The sequence below is a fragment of the Papaver somniferum genome, chromosome 8, assembly GCF_003573695.1.
Source record: "Papaver somniferum cultivar HN1 chromosome 8, ASM357369v1, whole genome shotgun sequence".
NCBI lineage: Eukaryota > Viridiplantae > Streptophyta > Magnoliopsida > Ranunculales > Papaveraceae > Papaver > Papaver somniferum.
Genome location: NC_039365.1, coordinates 159,047,938 through 159,069,054, shown reverse-complemented (window position 1 = coordinate 159,069,054; position 21,117 = coordinate 159,047,938). Strand labels below are relative to the sequence as shown.

At 37.1% G+C, this 21,117-nt stretch overlaps 1 protein-coding gene and 1 long non-coding RNA gene across 3 annotated transcripts; one reads left to right on the top strand and one right to left on the bottom strand.

Moving 5' to 3' along the window:
- Positions 1-71: 71 nt before the first annotated feature.
- LOC113303697 lies at positions 72-4,194 on the bottom strand. 2 transcript variants are annotated; one of them, XM_026552757.1, is made up of 7 exons: positions 3,939-4,194; positions 2,765-3,582; positions 2,622-2,673; positions 2,472-2,519; positions 1,259-2,369; positions 968-1,154; positions 72-878 (listed from the first exon to the last, which is right to left on the bottom strand). In XM_026552757.1, the coding sequence occupies exons 2-7, from the start codon at positions 2,979-2,981 to the stop codon at positions 271-273; spliced, it is 2,223 nt and encodes a 740-aa protein (XP_026408542.1). In that variant the 5' UTR covers positions 2,982-3,582; positions 3,939-4,194; the 3' UTR covers positions 72-270. The 2 variants fall into 2 exon arrangements, with proteins under 2 accessions (XP_026408542.1, XP_026408541.1); XM_026552756.1 differs by having other exon boundaries at positions 2,472-2,673.
- A 538-nt stretch (positions 4,195-4,732) lies between these two features.
- Positions 4,733-8,329, top strand: LOC113303699. The gene is made up of 4 exons (XR_003337698.1): positions 4,733-4,839; positions 4,927-4,989; positions 5,129-5,176; positions 7,986-8,329. It is a non-coding gene; the product is annotated as an uncharacterized LOC113303699 (long non-coding RNA).
- Positions 8,330-21,117: the final 12,788 nt, after the last annotated feature.

Below are 21,117 nucleotides of genomic sequence, written 5' to 3'. Positions count from 1 at the left end.
ATACGTTTCAGTTAACACCACCAAAAACCACACAACATTGAGATAATCAAAGCATTCAGTAACTAAAAAAATTAGGATGTAAAATTCAACGGAACTTTAACTTAGTTAACTTGTGCTGAGTAAGTGATGTAGTCACAGTACTTTAGTTTTCCATTGCAACGTAATAAATACAAAAGATGATGTTCAGTTGTGCTTAGTTAACTTGATTTTTACCAAAATAAGCAAGTTAGATATCATTAACTTGTATTCTACCAAAAAGAAAACACTTACTTAGTACCAGTGAACCGCTGCGCCTTTCTTAGCTTGTTTGCCTCTCTTTACAGGTGGTTGGTCTTCAATCAATCCCATAAGAGAAGCAGACCTCCTAGTCATGTTCTCCACTGGATAACTAGGAAATCTAGTCTCTCCACCCCTCATTCTGGCATAGCTTGCTACAGACTCAGTTCCCCTTCCTCTTGTAGATTGCACTGTGATTGTGGAAGTTTGAGAGGACTGAGTCCCAGCAGCTGCAGTTGAACCAATTCCTCTGCCTCCAACAACTTCAGCTCTACCTCCTCTTCCTCTAACAGCTCCAACAACAACATTTCCTCTGCCCCTAACAGCTCCACCCGAACCACTGGCTCTGCCCCTACCAGCTCCTCTTGCACCAACCCTGCCTCCCCTGCCTCTAACAGCTGCCATAGGTGGAATCCCACCTCTAAGAACTCCTCCATTAGTAGGTCTACTACTATTTGTTGTAATACCAAATCTCGTGATTCTCATTCCTGCATTAGTCCTTTGTGGTCTAGAAGAAGAACCAGTTTCTGCTGATGTAGTAATTCCATCTCCATCTTCATTATGAGGCCTCCTAACATGAGGACCATATATTATATTCACACCTGCGCAACAAGAATATCATCACACCACAGATAACAATAACATCACTAAAGAACAAAACTAACGAAATTCACAAAACAATGATCAATACCTATAGTGGATGGATCACCATCCTTGGCTCCTTCGCAACCAGCCCTATTGTTCCCATAGATCTTACAGATTCCACATCTCTTCTGGTTCCTTGTATTTCCATCAGCTTCATCTCTATCTCTTCTTCTTAGATTTCTCGGCCTACCAGCTGGCCTTACTACCCTAGGAGGATTCACCTTAAAAACATCCTATCAAAAATTCAAAAAATAACAGTTAGAAGATGCTAAGTCATGAAAAAGATTCTCAAGATTCTAACTTATGCACAAATAACAGTTATAAGATGCTAATTTACCTCAACCTCAAGCCATGTCAGTGGATTTGCTGTAGGCTCCACATGTCCATCATAAGTCATCATGTATTTGCTAATCAAATGGCACGGATCCGCATAGCTATATGCATTCTCATCCTTTTCCACAATGACAGCCATGGCATGAATACATGGCACACCACCAACTTGCCATGCCCCACAGTTACATTCTTTCCTAGTCAAATTGACTTTCCAAGTCATTTCTATGCCATTTTCCACTAACCACACATTTTCTGTTGATGGATAGCAATTAAGAAAATGCACATTTCCTCTATGCCCTTTAAGTCTTTCTTCTGCCCTGTTAATCAAACCTGTTTGACACCAACCTTGTCCCTTTTTCTCCCTACTATACAATGTCTCCTTCACTAATTTCTCATACTCCATTACAAACTTACAAATAGGCGAGTGTCTAAGCTCTAAAATCCAACTATTAAACGACTCACTAAAATTATTGCTTATATGCTCACAACGAGAAGTGTGATCAAACTTCCACCTTGTCCATTCTTCAAGAGGATGTTTTTCTAACCAGGTCACAGCCGCTGGGTCGTACTCTGCCACCTCCTTCATCCAATGCTTGTAGTCAATTTCATTGTAGCTCTTTGCGGCCCTCCACACCAATGTCTCTAAGTGTGACCCAGGGAACTTCTTCTTAAAGTTCTTGTACAAGTGCCTGAAGCAAAACCTGTGGTAATGATTGAACTGTGCAAATTGTCTAGCAACACCATCAATTAAACCTTTTTGCTGGTCAGATATGAATGTAAGGGGTTGCTCATGCCTAGTCACGTACGGTGCAAGGATTGATAAAAACTTGTTCCACGTTTCCTTGCATTCATTTCTGCATATGTAGATGGCAATAGGGAAAATTCCATTGTTGTTGTCTAAACCCATAGCTGCTAAAACCATTCCACCATATTTTCCTTTCAAGAAAGTACCATCTAAGCCAATAATAGACCTGCAACCATTTAGGAAACCATCTAGACTAGCCTTGTACATCACAAATAACCCTTCAAACTGGCGATGGACTGTGTCTTTACTCCATGTAGCAATACTCCCTGGATTTGCCTCCATGATCTGCCTGCAAAGTTCAGGTACTTGCCTGCAACATGCAACAAAAACATAACAATATAATTTAAGGAGTTTCAACACATAACAAGTATATCATTTTAAAGGCAAAATAAGTCAAGTTAGAATAGCATACCCATAGCTCTTTTCATAGGACCCAAATATCCTCTCCAAGCATATGTGCCTAGCATGCCAAGCAGTCCAATAAGATATTTTAACTTTATACTTCCTCTTCACTCTTCTCTTAATAGTAGAAGGCTTGCATTGAACGTGGTCCTTCACGTACCTCATTATTCTTAAGGCAACCCATCTTGCATTAGCCATGGGATTTTTCAAGCTTACAAACACATTAATATAAAGTCAGCAACTTTAATATAGATTCAACTGATAAAAAAGAAAACTGAAAAGGAAATGAAAGAAAAATCTTACCTAAACGCTTGCAAGAGTGCTCCAAGTGTCCAGATTTGACACTGAATGAGGCCTTCTTATTAGTGTAATTGCAATTAACTCTCCAACTACAACCTGGAGATTTATACTTCCATTCCCGCCTCTCCGCATTGCTCACGATCTTTTGCATTGAGAAATGTTTTTGTATTGCTAAATCTCTCAAATAATCGCTGCACTCACCGTTTTTTTTCCAACTCATACCCACATATGACAAATCAGGCGGAACTTTTATAGCATATAAGTCATCATCAACATCCTCCTCCTGATAAATATTTGCAGTACTTAGCACAAACTCAGCATGGTCATAACCTTCAGCTTTACATAATTCCTCATCCTCGTCACTGTTTAGAATTATCTCATCAGCATCATCAGGATCACTTGGCACATCATCTGCTTCATCACTGTCAGTTCCTGTATGATAACATTGTTCTTCATTACATTGACCCAAGTCATACTTCCTTCCTCTAGGAAGGCTTCCTCTAGGAAGGACATAGTCTTCATCATCAGAGCTGACATAATCTTCGTAGTATAGTGCTGCATCATCGTCAATTGAATTAGTGTGTTCTTGCACACCCAAAGCTTCATACTCTTGTTGTTCTTCATCAAGAGCTTCAAACTCATCCAACTCAATGCTTCTATCATCTTCCCCTGAACTCCCAACTAAAACATCATCTTCCCCCGAACTCCCAACTAAAACAGCTTTTCCTTTATGTATAACTAACTCATCAACCTCCTCATCTTCGGAAGATATCTCTGCCAAAAGACTTTTATTTACCTTTTTAACATTGTCCTGCACCAACCTGTGTACATACAATTTATCACATCAACCACAATCTCAACCACAATCTCAAAAACAATTTAATAACGAATTGGTCCAATAATACATACAACACAGGCAACATTTCAGACAAAAGTGGTCCTATCACACTGTTCAACAAATAAAAAAAGAATCATCAATTTGTTTTGAAGAATCTTCAATTTTTTATATAGCAGACAAAGTAAAAGCGTATAAAGTTAAAGAAAAAAACAGAAACCTTCAAATCCCAGATCTATTTCTTCACACAACCACATAAACCCTAGAAATATAAATAGCAAGTGCTCTTGCAAAATCTACTAACAGTATCACTTTAAATTCACAAAATAACAACAACCATACCATTTCCTTTAAATCGTGAGTTCACATCATCACAAAATCTTAAAGAAATTGACAACCCTAATTTTTCCCAAAACGATGAGTTTACTTATTTGGTTGAGTTTTTCTTTGCCATACTAATTATCGTTGTACCAAATTCAACCAACAGTATCAAAATCCTTCAAATCCAACAATAATAACCCCAATCTCTATATTCTCGCCGCTGCATCTCCCCTAAATATGCCCTAATACCTCGACTTGTTTTTCCCACTAGAAAAGAGAGGAGTGATTTACTGATTTATCAGTATCTGACCACCGATTCATATTTTATTAATTTAACTTGACACGTTTCGACTTTCTAAACAACAAACGTGGATCAACACCAGCCATGAATTAAAATTACTTAACGCCTCTAACGGATGGAAAACGTGTAAATATCGTAACTGACTGTCGTTAACTTGCTTAACGGTTTGATTAGAAATTATAGTTGACTAACAGGTCAATGACCCAAACGCAAAATTGGACAACCTTACGACCCAAACGCAAACGCATACCAAAATTCACGACCCAAATGCAAAAAAACTCTACATTAAATGGAAGGTAAGAATGATCCATCCTCGCATTTCACATGTGGCTATGATGGAGACGTTCATGTTTCCCTCAGATACCTACATGAAGCCCTCAAATGCAATGAGAGGCTATTGGGTGCTGACCATATACAAGTTTCTCTCATTAACGAACAAGCTCTATTTGTAAATATTAACATAGGCAAAAGGTACACAATTGATTAATCCATCTGTTTTCTCCCTCAGGATACTGCTGCATGGCTCGAGTATTTTGAATCAAAAGTCTTAGAACAGCAAGAACCCGCTCGCAGTAGTACTCCAAAACCAGATGCTTCCATCGCTAGAAAAGGCCACCTTAGGTACTGAATGCTATTACTTGCTTCAAACTTTGATTGAGTTTTCATCTTGCAGAAGATCATTATCAATTTTATGGGTTTTACGTTTAGGATCAGGCTCCCAAGTTACATCAGCATTGTCCTTTGGACACGCTGAGGAATTCTCGCTAGGTGGTACGCCTTTCTTTCTCACGTATTTCCGCTTTACAGTCTTGATTTCTCGCACTTTGGGTGTCTTAGGCTTTGGTGTCCTTTTCGGCTTCCCTTCTATAACAACTTTGGGCCTGTGCTTTTTGCGCCTTTTCTTTGGCAGTGATGGGGTTGCGTTCAGGTCAATATCTTCCACTTCCTGTATATAACGGTTGGTATCAATCATTGTCTTCATCTTTTTTTGAACCCAATGGGTGTCTGATTGCAAATACAGTTTTTCTCTCTATGCTTACTGCATTTGTTATTGATCCTCTGACTAGAGATATAACTGTTGACTATGTCCAGTCACTGCATAGGCAGGTTGAGATTTTCTTATGGGAAAATTGGGAATATGTCCCATTTTCACTAATTCGTTTGGGGATCTATCCCATAACGGAAAAAATTAAGGAATCTATCCTAGAGAGAGAAAAAAATTGTTAAGTGGCTAACATCCCACATGTGTGGGCTTACACATGCGACAGATTCACTTTTTTACCCTCAACCTTTAGATGAGCGACACATCACCCAACATATAAATCAGCGCCACATCACCTATTATGTCGATGAGCGCCACGCATTATGAAATCCGACGGTTAATTATTTACCTTAATACCTGAAATGACATTTTTACCCTCATTTAATAGAAAAAATACGGAACAAACCGTCTTCATCATCCTTCTTCCACTGCTACCGCTACTTGTATGAGTAGAAAAAAATAATGATTTTTATTTATTGAAAATTAAGGAAAAAATTAAGATAATAAATACTTTTCTTCATTATAAAAAATGATAAACATAATAAAATTATCAATGCAAATGAAAGAAATTATTAAATCAAGTTTTTCTTTATCTTTATATAATAATTAGTAGTATGTCTTGAGATGTTAACATAGAAAGAACAAACAGACTAGTTAGGCTAGTTCTAGTACTACTGTCTAACATTTAACCAAAGATAATTAAACATTGGTCTAGCAACACCTATCTCCACATTTGCTTCTCACACAGAGCTCACATACCAAAATGAACATTGATCAATCTTACACATCAAACTGGATTTTACGCTTCCTCTTCCTCGTTGAACCTGCATCATAGTTGAAATTGTTAATGGTCTGCTTCACAGGGCCTTTGTTGATTTTTCTGATGGACACATTCAAACTAGCTGATGTAGCAGCAGTCTTAGGGTCTTTTTGTTTCCCTTTTGGCTTAGTAGCTGCAGTTGATGTAGTTTTTCTAACAGTTTCAGAAGATGAAGCAGTCCTTGAAGTTGTCTTTTTTGCTAGAATCACTTGCTCTGCTCCTTCTGATCTTGGTTCCTGTGGGCATGTTTTTTGGTTTTGATGTAGTGGTTGTAAATGAACTTCCACTCACCTCACATTCAACTATAGCTTTCTTTCCGTTGGGGTTGGATCCAACCTCACCACCTTTACATGTTCTGTTATTGTAATTCAGACCACCAAACTTATGACAGTGCCTTGGGGTTCATCTATCGCTATCATTTTCCAAGACATTCAACACATACAATGGTTTATCAGCTTCAATACCAGCAATCTGATTTAGAATCGTCAACCTAAAATTCCTTTGTATCACTTTCCCGAAACAATAGTTAAAATAATTTAGTTAAACAACAAAAACAGTAAGTTAACATATGAGTCCAATTATACATATGAACCCACCACTGACTGTCGGCACAACGTTGTTCACTTAGCAATCAATCCTAGAATATTAGGTTGGCATAGAGCCACAAAATATACACAGTTTTCATGCACAATTAATCCTACATTATTACTTTTTTTTAGGACCGCCCACTTACATTTTTACTACTGCACTGGAAAACAAGGTACGACAGAAAATGCATGCTAGTTATAACCACTAAAAGAGTAAAAGTATGACTGCATCAAGATTGGACTCTATACAGTCAAGAAATAAACATGGTTTATTTGAGAATAGCAGTTGATGTACCTACTAGCAAAATAAATGAAACAAGTTCCTTGTTGGATTTTTTTTTAGAATAGCAGAAGTATTACAGTTGATGTATCTAATAAAACTAACGACCATAGCACATGATAAGAAAAAAGTAAATATAAGAGACGGATCCTTGATGAGTATGTTGGGGGTTCCATCATCATCACACATTATATATAAGACTAATTATACAAACCCTAAATCGATTTTATACAATATATTCATGTTTAAAAAAAATAGCCTCAATTTAACAAACCCTAAAATCGATTTTATACAAACCCTGAATTCAAAGTTGCAATTAAAGAACAATTAACCTACTTAGATGTGATACAACGGAAATTGCAACTGGGTTTGAAGAACTTAGATGTTTGAAACAAAATCCCTAATTTCAGAAATCCTAAAATCAATTTTACATAAACCCTAATTAAAAAGTTGCAATTAAAGGAAAAATGAACTACTAGATGTGAGATACAACGAAAATCACAGCTGGGTTTGAAGAACTTACATGATTTGAGAAGATTTCACAACTTTGAAATCAACGAATCTGATATTGGACTTTTTCTTCCTTCAATAACACATAATCCTCTCTAACAACACATCAACGAACTAGATCTATCACTATTTCACACCATCTACCTTTTTGTTTCTCTTGGTTCTCGATTTCTCTCTGCTAAAATTGTTTACTCTCAAAACCTATTGTTGCTCTCGATTTTTCTTCTGTACAAAGAAGAAAACCAAAGTTACTACTCGTGATCGACTGTCGGATCCCAAACACGTGTTATGTAAAGTGACGTGTCGTTCATCTAAAGGTTGAGGGTAAAAAAGTGAATCTGTCGCATGTGTAAGCCCACACATGTGGGATGTTAGTCACTTAACAACTTTTTTTCTCTCTCTAGGATAGATTTCTTAATTTTTTCCGTTATGGGATAGATCCCCAAACGAATTAGTGAAAATGGGACATATTCCCAATTTTCCCTTTTCTTATTTGTATTTACTGTTGTTTTTCTTTAATTCACATAGGGAGATAGATTTTGTAAATGAGCTGGTGAATACTCTTGGTGTAAATGGAACCGAAGGTTCCGACTATAAGGGAGGGAGAAAAGGGACCACTCAGGCAAGTGTCGACATGTATGTTATTCGTGGCGCATTTATTTACTGTTTTTCTAGGAACCTCTCTATCTATACGCTATCGTCATTCATATATGATTTGGAAAAATTAATTTGTGTTGCATGGTAAATAGAAAACATCAAAAGATTACATGTTCCCATATAAAGGTTACATATGGAGTGAAATGAAATCATGTAAAATTACATGAAAGTACTAACATAATGTACTTTTCATGACTAAGAAAATGGACAGCTTATTGTGACTATTTCTTCTGGATGAAGGTAGTAATTTTCCATGGTTTTAGTCATGTAAAACCACTTCTCATCGATGTGTATCAAGTTATGCATGTCCTTGACCATCAAACTATCCTTGTTTTGGCTTGGCTCTAGCATTCCCAAACAAAACTCCAACCTTTTTTTCTTAATGTCAACTGTGAAGGCTGGTTTTATTGCATTCGTATGTTTTTTAATTGCTCATTTATTCACCTGTCTATGCACAATTGATTTGGGCATGTTTAGAGCTTCGTCAAGGGTCCTTAAGTTTGTGCGCTGTTGCAATGGTATTTCCATGATCTTGCTCAAATCAACCTCCTTAGCTTTACGACCAACTCTGGTTGGTTTTCTTGAAGACATGTCAACAGGTATGTTCTTTGTTTCACACTCTTTTATGTTGGTTAAACTTCAACATAGAAGTCACTAACAAGTTGGTTAGGACAAGATTAGGAAATTGATGTAATCCTAAGGGAATTAGAAGTCATCTAGTTCTAAGAAAAGGAAAGACATGTAATAAGGTAATAGGACTAGGAAAAGGAATTCATAGTTCTATATATATATGATCACCAAAGTTGTGGTTGATCATATGAGCAAGATTAAAGCTTGTGTTTAGTTTTGAGAGATTTTCTAAACATCAATAAAGAGAGTTGTCTTTATATAAGCTAAGTTTCATCTTGCAGTTGCCATTAATTGGTACGACACTCAACATACCTGATAAACAGGATACTTACGAAAGCTCTGAAAGACATGACTCCATATGAAAGTTTGCGAAAGAGAAAACCAAACATAGATCATTTAAGAGTGTTTGGTTGCAAAGCATACGCAAAAGTTGATTCTGCAACTCTTAAGAAACTGGATGATCGATCTCAGACTCTTGTGAATCTAGGAATTGAGCCTGGATCCAAAGCCTACATATTATTCAATCCAACAACGAAAAGAGTGATAGTGAGTCGAGATGTGGTATTCGATGAAAAAGCAAACTGGAACTGGAAAGAAACTAATGATGGACCAAGTAGGGATCCAGGAATGTTTCATATGAGATGGGGTCAAGTAATTGATGAAGGCGAAGGACCCATAATCATCAATACCAATGGAAACAATGATGTTAATCAAGAAGAAGAAGAGAATAATGAAAACACTGAGAATAACGAAGAAGTAGAAGAAGAAGAAGAAGAAGAAGAGGAGATCGATGAAATAACTCAACCCATTCCACTGCGAAAATCAACAAGACAGATACAAAAGCCACAGTACCTGGAGGATTATGTTTTTCAAGCTGCAGAAGAATGTGAGATTATGCTACTTTCTGTTAATGATGAACCAAGGAATTTTTAGGAAGCAAAGGTCTCGACTAAATGGACACAAGCATGTAGAGAAGAAATTATTTCAATCAACAGAAACAAGACTTGGTTTCTAGTTGATAATCCAGGTGGGGTAAAAGTGATTGGTCTTAAGTGGATCTTCAAAATAAAACGGAATGATGATGGTACTGTCAACAAATATAAGGCAAGACTTGTAGCTAAGGGATACGTTCAAGAATCAGGCATAGACTTTGATGAAGTTTTCGCACCAGTTGCTAGACTAGAGACAATTCGTCTCTTAATAGCATAAGAAGCATCAAACTCATGGGAAATTCACCACTTTGACGTTAAGACAACATTCTTACATGGTGAATTGCGAGAAGATGTGTATGTTGAACAACCAGAAGGTTTTGAAGTAAAAGGACAAGAGCATAAGGTTTATAAGTTATAAAAATATCTATATGGTCTAAGACAAGCTCCTCGAGCCTGGAATACAAAGTTAGATCAAATCAGATTTGTTAAGTTCTCTAAAGAAACATCAGTATACAGAAGAGAAGAAAAGGGAACGCTTCTTGTGATTGCAGTCTATGTAGATGATCTATTTTTGACTGGCAACTCCCTTAAGGTGATCAATGAGTTCAAGAGAGAAATGTCATCAAAGTTTGAGATGTCAGACCTCGGAAAACTCACTTATTACCTTGGCATAGAAGTCCATCAAGGAGTAGATGGGATTCAGATTAAACAAGAAGCTTATGCAAGGAGAATTCTGAAAGAAGCAGGACTTGAAACTTGTAATCCAACTAAGATACCAATGGAGTTTGGACTTAAAGTTTCAAAGGCACAAGAAGAAGCTGAGATTGATCCAACGAGTTATAGAAGAAATGTTGGATGCCTTAGATACTTGTTACACACAAGACCAGACTTGGCTTTCTCTGTGGGAGTAGAAAGCCGTTATATGCAGAGTCCACGCAAGTATCATGGTGATGTAATAAAGCAGATATTGAGATATCTAAGAGGAACAATCAGCTATGGATTGAAGTATGGTCGAGGAGGATCAAAAGGAATTGTTGGGTATAGTGACAGCAGTCATAATATTGACCAAGATGATGGAAAAAGTACAACTGGTCATATATTTTATCTAGGAGAAGCACCTATTACATGGTGTTCACAGAAGCAAGACACTGTAGCCCTCTCATCCCGTGAAGCTGAGTTTATGGCTGCAACAGAAGCTGTTAAACAATCAATATGGATTCAAGAGCTGTTGGGTGAAATCAAAGGAAGAGAACCTGAAAAAGTTCTCATCAAGATTGATAATAAGTCTGCAATTGCACTCACTAAAAATCCAGTGTTTCATGGGAAGACGAAACACATTCACAAAAGGTATCATTTCATACGAGAATGCATCGAGAAGGAGGTCATTAATGTTGAACACATACCAGGAACTGAGCAGAAAGCAGATATATTGACAAAGGCATTAGCTCGTATCAAGTTTGAAGAAATGAGACAACTGATTGGAGTACAAGATATGTCACGGGTAAGGTTGAAGCTTAACGGGGAGAATGTTGGTTAAACTTCAACATAGAAGTCACTAACAAGTTGGTTAGGACAAGATTAGGAAATTGATGTAATCCTAAGGGAATTAGAAGTCATCTAGTTCTAAGAAAAGGAAAGACATGTAATAAGGTAATAGGACTAGGAAAAGGAATTCATAGTTCTATATATATATGATCACCAAAGTTGTGGTTGATCATATGAGCAAGATTAAAGCTTGTGTTTAGTTTTGAGAGGTTTTCTAAACATCAATAAAGAGAGTTGTCTTTATATAAGCTAAGTTTCATCTTGCAGTTGCCATTAATTGGTACGACACTCCACATACCTGATAAACAGGATACCTACGAAAGCTCTGAAAGACATGACTCCATATGAAAGTTTGCGAAAGAGAAAACCAAACATAGATCACTTAGGAGTGTTTGGTTGCAAAGCATACGCAAAAGTTGATTCTGCAACTCTTAACAAACTGGATGATCGATCTCAGACTCTTGTGAATCTAGGAATTGAGCCTGGATCCAAAGCCTACATATTATTCAATCCAACAACGAAAAGAGTGATAGTGAGTCGAGATGTAGTATTCGATGAAAAAGCAAACTGGAACTGGAAAGAAACTAATGATGGACCAAGTAGGGATCCAGGAATGTTTCATATGAGATGAGGTCAAGTAATTGATGAAGGCGAAGGACCCATAATCATCAATACCAATGGAAACAATGATGTCAATCAAGAAGAAGAAGAGAATAATGAAAACACTGAGAATAACGAAGAAGTAAAAGATGAAGAAGAAGAAGAAGAAGAAGAAGAAGAAGAAGAAGAAGAAGAAGAGGAGATCGATGAAATAACTCAACCCATTCCACTGCGAAAATCAAAAAGACAGATACAAAAGCCACAATACCTGGAGGATTATGTTCTTCAAGCTGCAGAAGAATGTGAGATTATGCTACTTTCTGTTAATGATGAACCAAGGAATTTTCAGGAAGGAAAGGTCTCGACTAAATGGACACAAGCATGTAGAGAAGAAATTATTTCAATCAACAGAAACAAGACTTGGTTTCTAGTTGATAAGCCAGGTGGGGTAAAAGTGATTGGTCTTAAGTGGATCTTCAAAATAAAACGGAATGATGATGGTACTGTCAACAAATATAAGGCAAGACTTGTAGCTAAGGGATACGTTCAAGAATCAGGCATAGACTTTGATGAAGTTTTCGCACCAGTTGCTAGACTAGAGACAATTCGTCTCTTAATAGCAGAAGCAGCATCAAACTCATGGGAAATTCACCACTTAGACGTTAAGACAACATTCTTACATGGTGAATTGCGAGAAGATGTATATGTTGAAAAACCAGAAGGTTTTGAAGTAAAAGGACAAGAGCATAAGGTTTATAAGTTATCAAAAGCTCTATATAGTCTAAGACAAGCTCCTCGAGCCTGGAATACAAAGTTAGATCAAATCTTAAGAGAAATAAGATTTGTTAAGTGCTCTAAAGAAACATCAGTATACAGAAGAGAAGAAAAGGGAACGCTTCTTGTGATTGCAGTCTATGTAGATGATCTATTTTTGACTGGCAACTCCCTTAAGGTGATCAATGAGTTCAAGAGAGAAATGTCATCAAAGTTTGAGATGTCAGACCTCGGAAAACTCACTTATTACCTTGGCATAGAAGTCCATCAAGGAGTAGATGGGATTCAGATTAAACAAAAAGCTTATGCAAGGAGAATTCTGAAAGAAGCAGGACTTGAAACTTGTAATCCAACTAAGATACCAATGGAGTTTGGACTTAAAGTTTCAAAGGCACAAGAAGAAGCTGAGATTGATCCAACGAGTTATAGAAGAAATGTTGGATGCCTTAGATACTTGTTACACACAAGACCAGACTTGGCTTTCTCTGTGGGAGTAGAAAGCCGTTATATGCAGAGTCCACGCAAGTCTCATGGTGATGTAATAAAGCATATATTGAGATATCTAAGAGGAACAATCAGCTATGGATTGAAGTATGGTCGAGGAGGATCAAAAGGAATTGTTGGGTATAGTGACAACAGTCATAATATTGACCAAGATGATGGAAAAAGTACAACTGGTCATATATTTTATCTAGGAGAAGCACCTATTACATGGTGTTCACAGAAGCAAGACACTGTAGCCCTCTCATCCCGTGAAGCTGATTTTATGGCTGCAACAGAAGCAGTTAAACAATCAATATGGCGTCAAGAGCTGTTGGGTGAAATCAAAGGAAGAGAACCTGAAAAAGTTCTCATCAAGATTGATAATAAGTCTGCAATTGCACTCACTAAAAATCCAGTGTTTCATGGGAAGACGAAACACATTCACAAAAGGTATCATTTCATACGAGAATGCATCGAGAAGGAGGTCATTAACGTTGAACACATACCAGGAACTGAGCAGAAAGCATATATATTGACAAACGCATTAGCTCGGATCAAGTTTGAAGAAATGAGACAACTGATTGGAGTAAAAGATATGTCACGGGTAAGGTTGAAGCTTAACAGGGAGAATGTTGGTTAAACTTCAACATAGAAGTCACTAACAAGTTGGTTAGGACAAGATTAGGAAATTGATGTAATCCTAAGGGAATTAGAAGTCATCTAGTTCTAAGAAAAGGAAAGACATGTAATAAGGTAATAAGACTAGGAAAAGGAATTCATAGTTCTATATATATATGATCACCAAAGTTGTGGTTGATCATATGAGCAAGATTAGAGCTTGTGTTTAGTTTTGAGAGATTTTCTAAACATCAATAAAGAGAGTTGTCTTTATATAAGTTAAGTTTCATCTTGCAGTTGCCATTATTTTCCTCGTCTCGATGTACGTTTTAACATGAATTCTGATACTGAAAATAGTTGTGTTGCCCTTGGAACCGTGCCCCTTCGAAGTCTTCCCTTGTTGCTATACTTCAATAAGAAATGAAAAATAGATAGCCGTTGTTCATCTGTCATCTCTTTCTTGTTTATGGTGGAAATACTTGACTCTGTGGCAAGTGTTGTTGTTTCTTCAAGATTTGTTTGTAAGACAGAATCCGCGACTGCTTCTGGAAAACAAGAGTTCGAATCCATATCCTCCATCTCTTCATTGTTCATACTGAACTCTATCTCCTCCATCTCTTCATTGTTCATATTAAAATCCATATCCTGCATCTCTATATTGTTCATACTGAACTCCATCTCCTTTATATCCTTGTTGTTCGTAATGAATTCAATCTCCTCCAGCTCTTCATTGCTCGTAATGAACTCCAATACCTCCAGATCTTCATTGTTTGTAGTGTACTCCATCTCCTCTATCTATTGGTTATCACCATTAGCTTAATTAGTTCAGAAAGTTTTGCTAATTAGTTCACTTACAGTTCATTAGTTTATCTCATAACAGAAAACATATGCATATGGAAAGTAGTCCCACTAATGGAAGTATCACAATTACTGCAACTGAGAAGCAAAGACCTGCAAAGGTATGCTGGAGTTTTCTTCTCTCTTTTAGTTCAGCTAGGTATGTAGGACAATTAAAATGAAGAACTCAAGGTAAAATAAAATACCTATGCATCTACTTTTTGACACTATAACTAGTGTAAAGGTCTACATATGTGATTGGAAGGGAAGTTAAGGTATGGAACTGTGTGCTTGAGAAGGCAGAAAAGATGGAAGAAATTGAGAGAGGAAGCATCAGAGATATTGTACTGATTCAGACTCTTCCCGTTGCCTTGCAAATGGATGAAATCCTCTATGATTTACGTGATCACTCAGTTGGGTTGAATTGTGGCAAGTCATAAACTCTCTTTGTACCCTGCATAGCTATTAGAGATATGCTTAAAATCACATCTGATATGTAAATTCGATTGTGATCCTACACATGCATGGAGAGCAACGCATTTTGTAGGCATGGAGTGTAAGAGCACCCAGAATCTTGAGGTATACAATAGTTTGAGTTATTACTGGTAGTATTTCTTTCTTCCCTCACTCGTTCTATCAACTGATGAATCTAATCATGATGTTGACTGTAAAATAGATTGAGTCCTCTATCCAATGATAACTAGCTACAACTGAATTGCTAGAAGATTCCATGACATCATTATAGTTTTCATATATGCAGTTAAATTTAAGTGATTGAACTGCAGAATGATTACAACCACATTGACTGGCCTCGTACTGCTAGAAGAATTGATCTGAAAGGTGTTACATCACTAAGATTAGGATATTTGTTGAGGGTGAAAATGGAAAAAATGATAAGAAGCTGTTCTTTTTCTTCCTTGCCTTAAAAATTGTGGTAACTTCAACTAGGTCATCTAATTAGAGACGGAGGGAGTATTAATTATTATTGCAAGGATCAATGGAGAGTCTTCCGTCCGATATTTTGGTGCATCTTTTTCCACGGGTTCCAGCTGAGTCCGTCTTAGAGTGCAAATTAGTGTGTAAAAGGTGCGATACTCAGTTTTATAATATGCATCACACTCACCAGCTTACCCATCTCCATGAGAGTACATGCGATAAGGATAAAATGCTTGCTAAGGTGGAGCCAAGTCTCCTTTGGGCATGTCACCTTAAAGATGATCATCGCACAACTGTACTTTTCTACGGAGGACAATTAAGTGATAGGATTAACACTAGCCTTAATAAAAAGTACTCTTACAAGCAAAATTTGAAGAGGATCTGTCATCCTCGTATGCACGATGATTATATTTTATGTCCGGGCCTAGTTGTCTCCTGCAATGGTTGATTTGCATGTGTACGCCATCATTCTGTTATAGATCCCAACTTCATTTGCAACCCCCTTAACAAAGAGTACATTTATCTTCCGGAATCAACTGTGAAGGATCGAGATGATCGCAGTAAGCTGCTTGCTCCCGTAGCATGTGGATTTGGATATGTTAGGTCGACCAACGAGTACAAGGTTGTTAGAAGTTTTTACCGTCAAGATATCCACCAACGAATTGTTGAAGTATACACACTCGGTAGTGATTGTGGGTGGAGAGCCAAAGTTACAAGTACAACATATTGTCCTTTCCAATTGAGAACAACCAAGATGGGTACTTATTGTTAAGGATCGAGCAAGAGAGAGGAGAGCATAAACGCGGAAGCATAAAAGACTACATTGATAATAATCTTGGTGTATAATTCTTATGGCTCAATAGCCTACTTATAGTCTCACAAACTTGACGATCACTCAAAGTACTTTCCTAACTAAGATCAAACTCTAAACATAGACACTTTCCTAATATAACTCTCACAACTTCATATACGTATCTCCTAAATATAGAATCTCCTATATTATTTCCTAATACCCTCCCTCAAGATGGAGCATGTAGATCACGAATGCCCATCTCGGACAAAAGAAATTTAACTTCGTTTTTTTTTCAACGCTTTTGCGAAAAAAATCTTCAGATCGTAGTTTAAGGACGTTTTGGTCCCCCTTCGAAAGTTTAAGGACATTTCGGTCCCCTTCGTAGTTTAGGGACATTTCGGTCCCCTTTGGAAGTTTAAGGACATTACGGTCCTTTTCGTAGTTTAGGGACATTTTTCGGTCCTATTCGTAGTTTAGGGACATTTTTCGGTCCTCTTCGTAGTCTAGGGACATTTTCCGGTCCTCTTCGATTTCTTTGGTAGAATACTTCTTGTACTCTTGGTTTCTTGGTTTCTTCGATAGAATACTTTTTGTACTCTCTCGACAACTCATAGGATTTTAACCTACTATTGTTGTTCTTTTTCTCATCACCTCTTGGTGATTCAACATGAATGTTGTTTCTTCTTCTCTTGTTCCAGTCACGCTATTGTTGCGAAACCTTCACACTTCTTTGTTCTTAAAGATTCTCTCACAATCTTTCTCTTGTTACGCTTCTGCCACAAGCAATAACTAACACAAAGTCTGCCACACTTTGTAAGACTTCCAAGTTTCTGCCACAAACTCTTGAATCACCATGTTTGAGCTTAATATGACACCATCCTCCCTTAAGTTCAAACATAACCACTCAACTTACCTTATCATTCTAAGTTTCTAAATTCTAGTCAATTTAATCAAACAGTACCAGTTCTTTTTTTTACTGAAATACCTTTGATCCGCCATCAAACTGTACCAATCCTTCTTGACTGCAATACAAGCTTTGATCCTCCATCCTCATTGATTTCGAATTCTTGACTTAACCCTTTGAACCAACCACTTACCCAAAAACTTCTTACCTCAACAAACATCAAATCTGCTATCTGCAACGTCTCTGACAGAACACATCACACGTTTTTATTGTCATCTTCTGTCACAAACTGTGACCATACTTTGGTCACGCTTCTGTTAATCTGTTACAACTCCACTGTAACAACTTCTTCTGCAACAACTCTTTCGTAACAATTCTTCTGTAACTGTTCTGTAACGATTCATTATTGTGATTGTTCTTTGTAACATATCACATACTGCAACAAACCTTCAATAATTTTTTTTTTTTTTTTTTTTTTTACACGGACCTTGTGACCAGCTAGGGAAGTAATGGTACGTCCCTGGTCTTGACCACAGACTCCTTCTTTGTTTTAAACTCGAGCAGCTACGAACTCAGTTCATGTTTCTTCCATTGTTGGTCTTCTATTTCTTCCGTTGTTGATCTTCATGATCATCGCAGTCTCGAACTCCTATTCTCTGTCACTTCCGTGGATTTCAATCTCCGTGTCTTGTCACTGATGATCAAAAAATACTCAACAACCATTAAACCATGGCTACGAAACATGGCAGCGACATAAGTCTTCTTCACCATTAACATGCCAGAAAATCGTAATCACCATCAATCTTCACAGCAGCATACTCAACTACAGCGAGATCTTGTAACCCTTAACTGCAACCATCACCATCTTCTTTAATCCCTTGAACCTCTTCGAAAGCAAGATACGGTAACACATGTTTTATACCCTTGTTTCTCACGCAACAGGGAAACAAACAGATCAACCCCACCTTGTTTTCCTGTTCTTCTACCGTGTACTACTAAATTCACTGGCAAACACTTCCCAGAGCCAGCCATGGAACCAAGCTAGGGCAGTGGTCTCGGTTCTACTTCTTGTCCTCGAACACAACAAAACTTAATCTCCAGACAGCATCCATCCAACCTTCTCCGCAACATCAATGACAACAGACTCCACGGCTTTCTTTTTCATCAACTTCATGTGATAACCCTAAACAGCTTTTGGTAAGCAATATGTCACGAACAATAACCTGATCTCACTCCTTCTTCTCATCTTCAAACTTAATACGATTCTCTCCTCTCTTTTTTTAACTCACGAACCATGGTGAAGACACACCAACGCAGCAACAATTTGACAGACCTTGCTTTCATGACAGCATCTTTCTTCTTCTGACAAACAGCAACACGGCTTTGACAAGTCTTTCTCTTCTTCATCTAAACTATTTTATTGCAGCACCAAACAACGACTTTTTTTCTTAAACCCTAAAACATGGAAAAACTTCTCTAACTTTCTCTCCCTCTCCTCTCTCCCTCTCACCTCGCTCTGATACCATATTAAGGATCGAGCAAGAGAGAGGAGAGCATAAACGCGAAAGCATAAAAGACTACATTGATAATAATCTTGGTGTATAATTCTTATGGTTCAATAGCCTACTTATAGTCTCACAAACTTGACGATCACTCAAAGTACTTTCCTAACTAAGATCAAACTCTAAACATAGACACTTTCCTAGTATAACTCTCACAACTTCATATACGTATCTCCTAAATATAGAATCTCCTATATTATTTCCTAATACTTATGCAAATGAAGCTATTTATTGGACTGTTGAATACTACATTGTGGCCTTCAATTTGGCCGATGAGGAGTTTCGTTTGCTCTCTGTCCCTGTTTGTATAAACGACGATCTCACCAGTGGACTTGTAGTATCGGGAGGATATTTGTGTGTATACACGAATAAATCACGTATGGAAATATGGTCCTTCAAAGGAAGTCGTAACTCGAGGGAGGCTTGGTGTATGAAATTTGATATAGATTATAAAGGCGTAATAGGTTCTCGAAGGCTTAAACCTATTTTACTTACGAAGAACAAAGAAATCATATTCACTAATGAGACCTCTGTGCTTTATTCTTACGATAGGAAGACAGCAACCTTCAAGAAGATTTCGGATGATGATAAAGCATCGACAAATTATTTTGCCTCTATCAAACCAATTGCGCATATAAACACCTTTGTTTCGTTAAAGGGTATTGGAGAAAAATCAAACAGATACATGTGAATTAAAATTAAGTGTGTATTTAAGGAGGAAAAAAGAGTTAAATTGAGGTTTAAGTTAAACCGTGATTTTGGTATTCGTTCCAATGCCAAAAAAAAATGCAAGAAGACGATGACGATAGTGGCAGTCTATGAAAATACAACATCATCATTATTCCCTTAGTTAGTTGAGCTGAGAATAGAAATCATCATTATTCAGGCAAAATTTTTTAATCATCATTACTCCATGAAAATGTGCAGGTCATTACAAAATTGAGAACATTGATTCTTGATTCTCAAAACCGATGATTAAAATCGTTTGTGATTAACCAATTGATTTTTCGTATTTTTTCTTTGCACTAAAAATGTAGATAATGAGATGATGGTTTAAATGTTTCTTTTTTTTCCACTTGAATTACACACCTCCACATTTATGTGAGCATCAAACTGAACGATCAAGTCTTTGTTATGAAGTCTCTGTTGTGAGGCACCACCCATGTATTGTCCAACTCGATACCATCCCTATCTGCAGTCCTGTCATTATCGCGTCTCCTGTAAACTGAATATCCATATTAGTCAATGTTAGTATCGTGACTGAACTTTTTTGGGTATTGTTTTGAACACATCTTGTCTTCCATGCATGGTGAACCCTCTTTTAATACTCCACATGGTCCATGCAACATGTAGTCCACAACAGCTTAGTATCCATCAGGATCCTTCTCCTTGTCAAGTATATCTGCCGTGACAATTCTTTTTTTCTTTTTTTTTGAAGCAGTGACAATTCTATTAATATCCGATGGAGTTTCTGGTTTATCTTTTTTTTTCCAGAAATAATAGTATATGGGCATGTGACAAGCCTCTCTTCTGAAATTCAATAGTGTAAATGGCTGCATAAACAAAAATATTAAATTAAGTAAAAAACAATTAAATCTCTATACCTATTGTCCGCAACCATATCATGGGTCTCGGCGACTTTATATATTGAGTGTGATTGCTGTTCAGGTTTCAAGAATTCCTATTAGGAATGTTGTGGATATGCATCTTCATCTTAGATCCCTATTAGGAATGTTGTGGATATGCAGCTTCATCTTAGAACGTGAACAATTAATAAGGCTGGATGTGGTCAACTGGTTAAAAAGCATCAGCTTAAATGGTATTCATTACTATGTACCAAACATCAAATGGTGCTACTCCTAAAATACCTTATCACGAATATATATAATTCATTAACTATTCAAAGTAACTTTTAATTTAAAAAGAAAAACCAAATACAGAAATACAAATACCTCCTTTCACTTTCCGAAAATGTTTTTTCGTTTGTAGAACCTCCATCAGATGCTATAATTTTAGCTTAAATACCCTCGCAATAATATCTGGTCGCTGTCCTGGTATCTTGCTTAAAGCCATTGTAATTTCCTTCCATTTGGGATTGCAAGTGAACATTATAAACAGATCTGGCACACCAATACGTCGACAATTTGCAATAGCATCTTGATAGTGATGCATCATATACCTTGGTCCTCCAGTAAATGATGATGGCAACACAATTCTCTTCCCTTTTTTTTTATAGATGAATCTCCCTTTAGCAGTGAATCTAAATCAGTTCTTATGTTCTCTTGGTTCTTCCCCACCCATTAGAGACAGTATAACTTGCCAACATGCATATGCATCAACACAACACTGCTGGAACAAATGACCCCCCGCAAATTAAAGCCTGACCCTC

What these genes read in the sequence shown, in the direction of transcription:
- LOC113303697 (XM_026552756.1), bottom strand. Translation starts at nt 2,981, where the DNA reads ATGAGTTGGAAAAAAAACGGTGAGTGCAGCGATTATTTGAGAGATTTA. An exon ending in GCACTCTTGCAAGCGTTTAG is followed by an intron (nt 2,674 to 2,764) that starts GTAAGATTTTTC and finishes ATGTGTTTGTAA; the next exon opens with GCTTGAAAAATCCCATGGCT. An exon ending in TCCTATGAAAAGAGCTATGG is followed by an intron (nt 2,370 to 2,471) that starts GTATGCTATTCT and finishes TGCATGTTGCAG; the next exon opens with GCAAGTACCTGAACTTTGCA.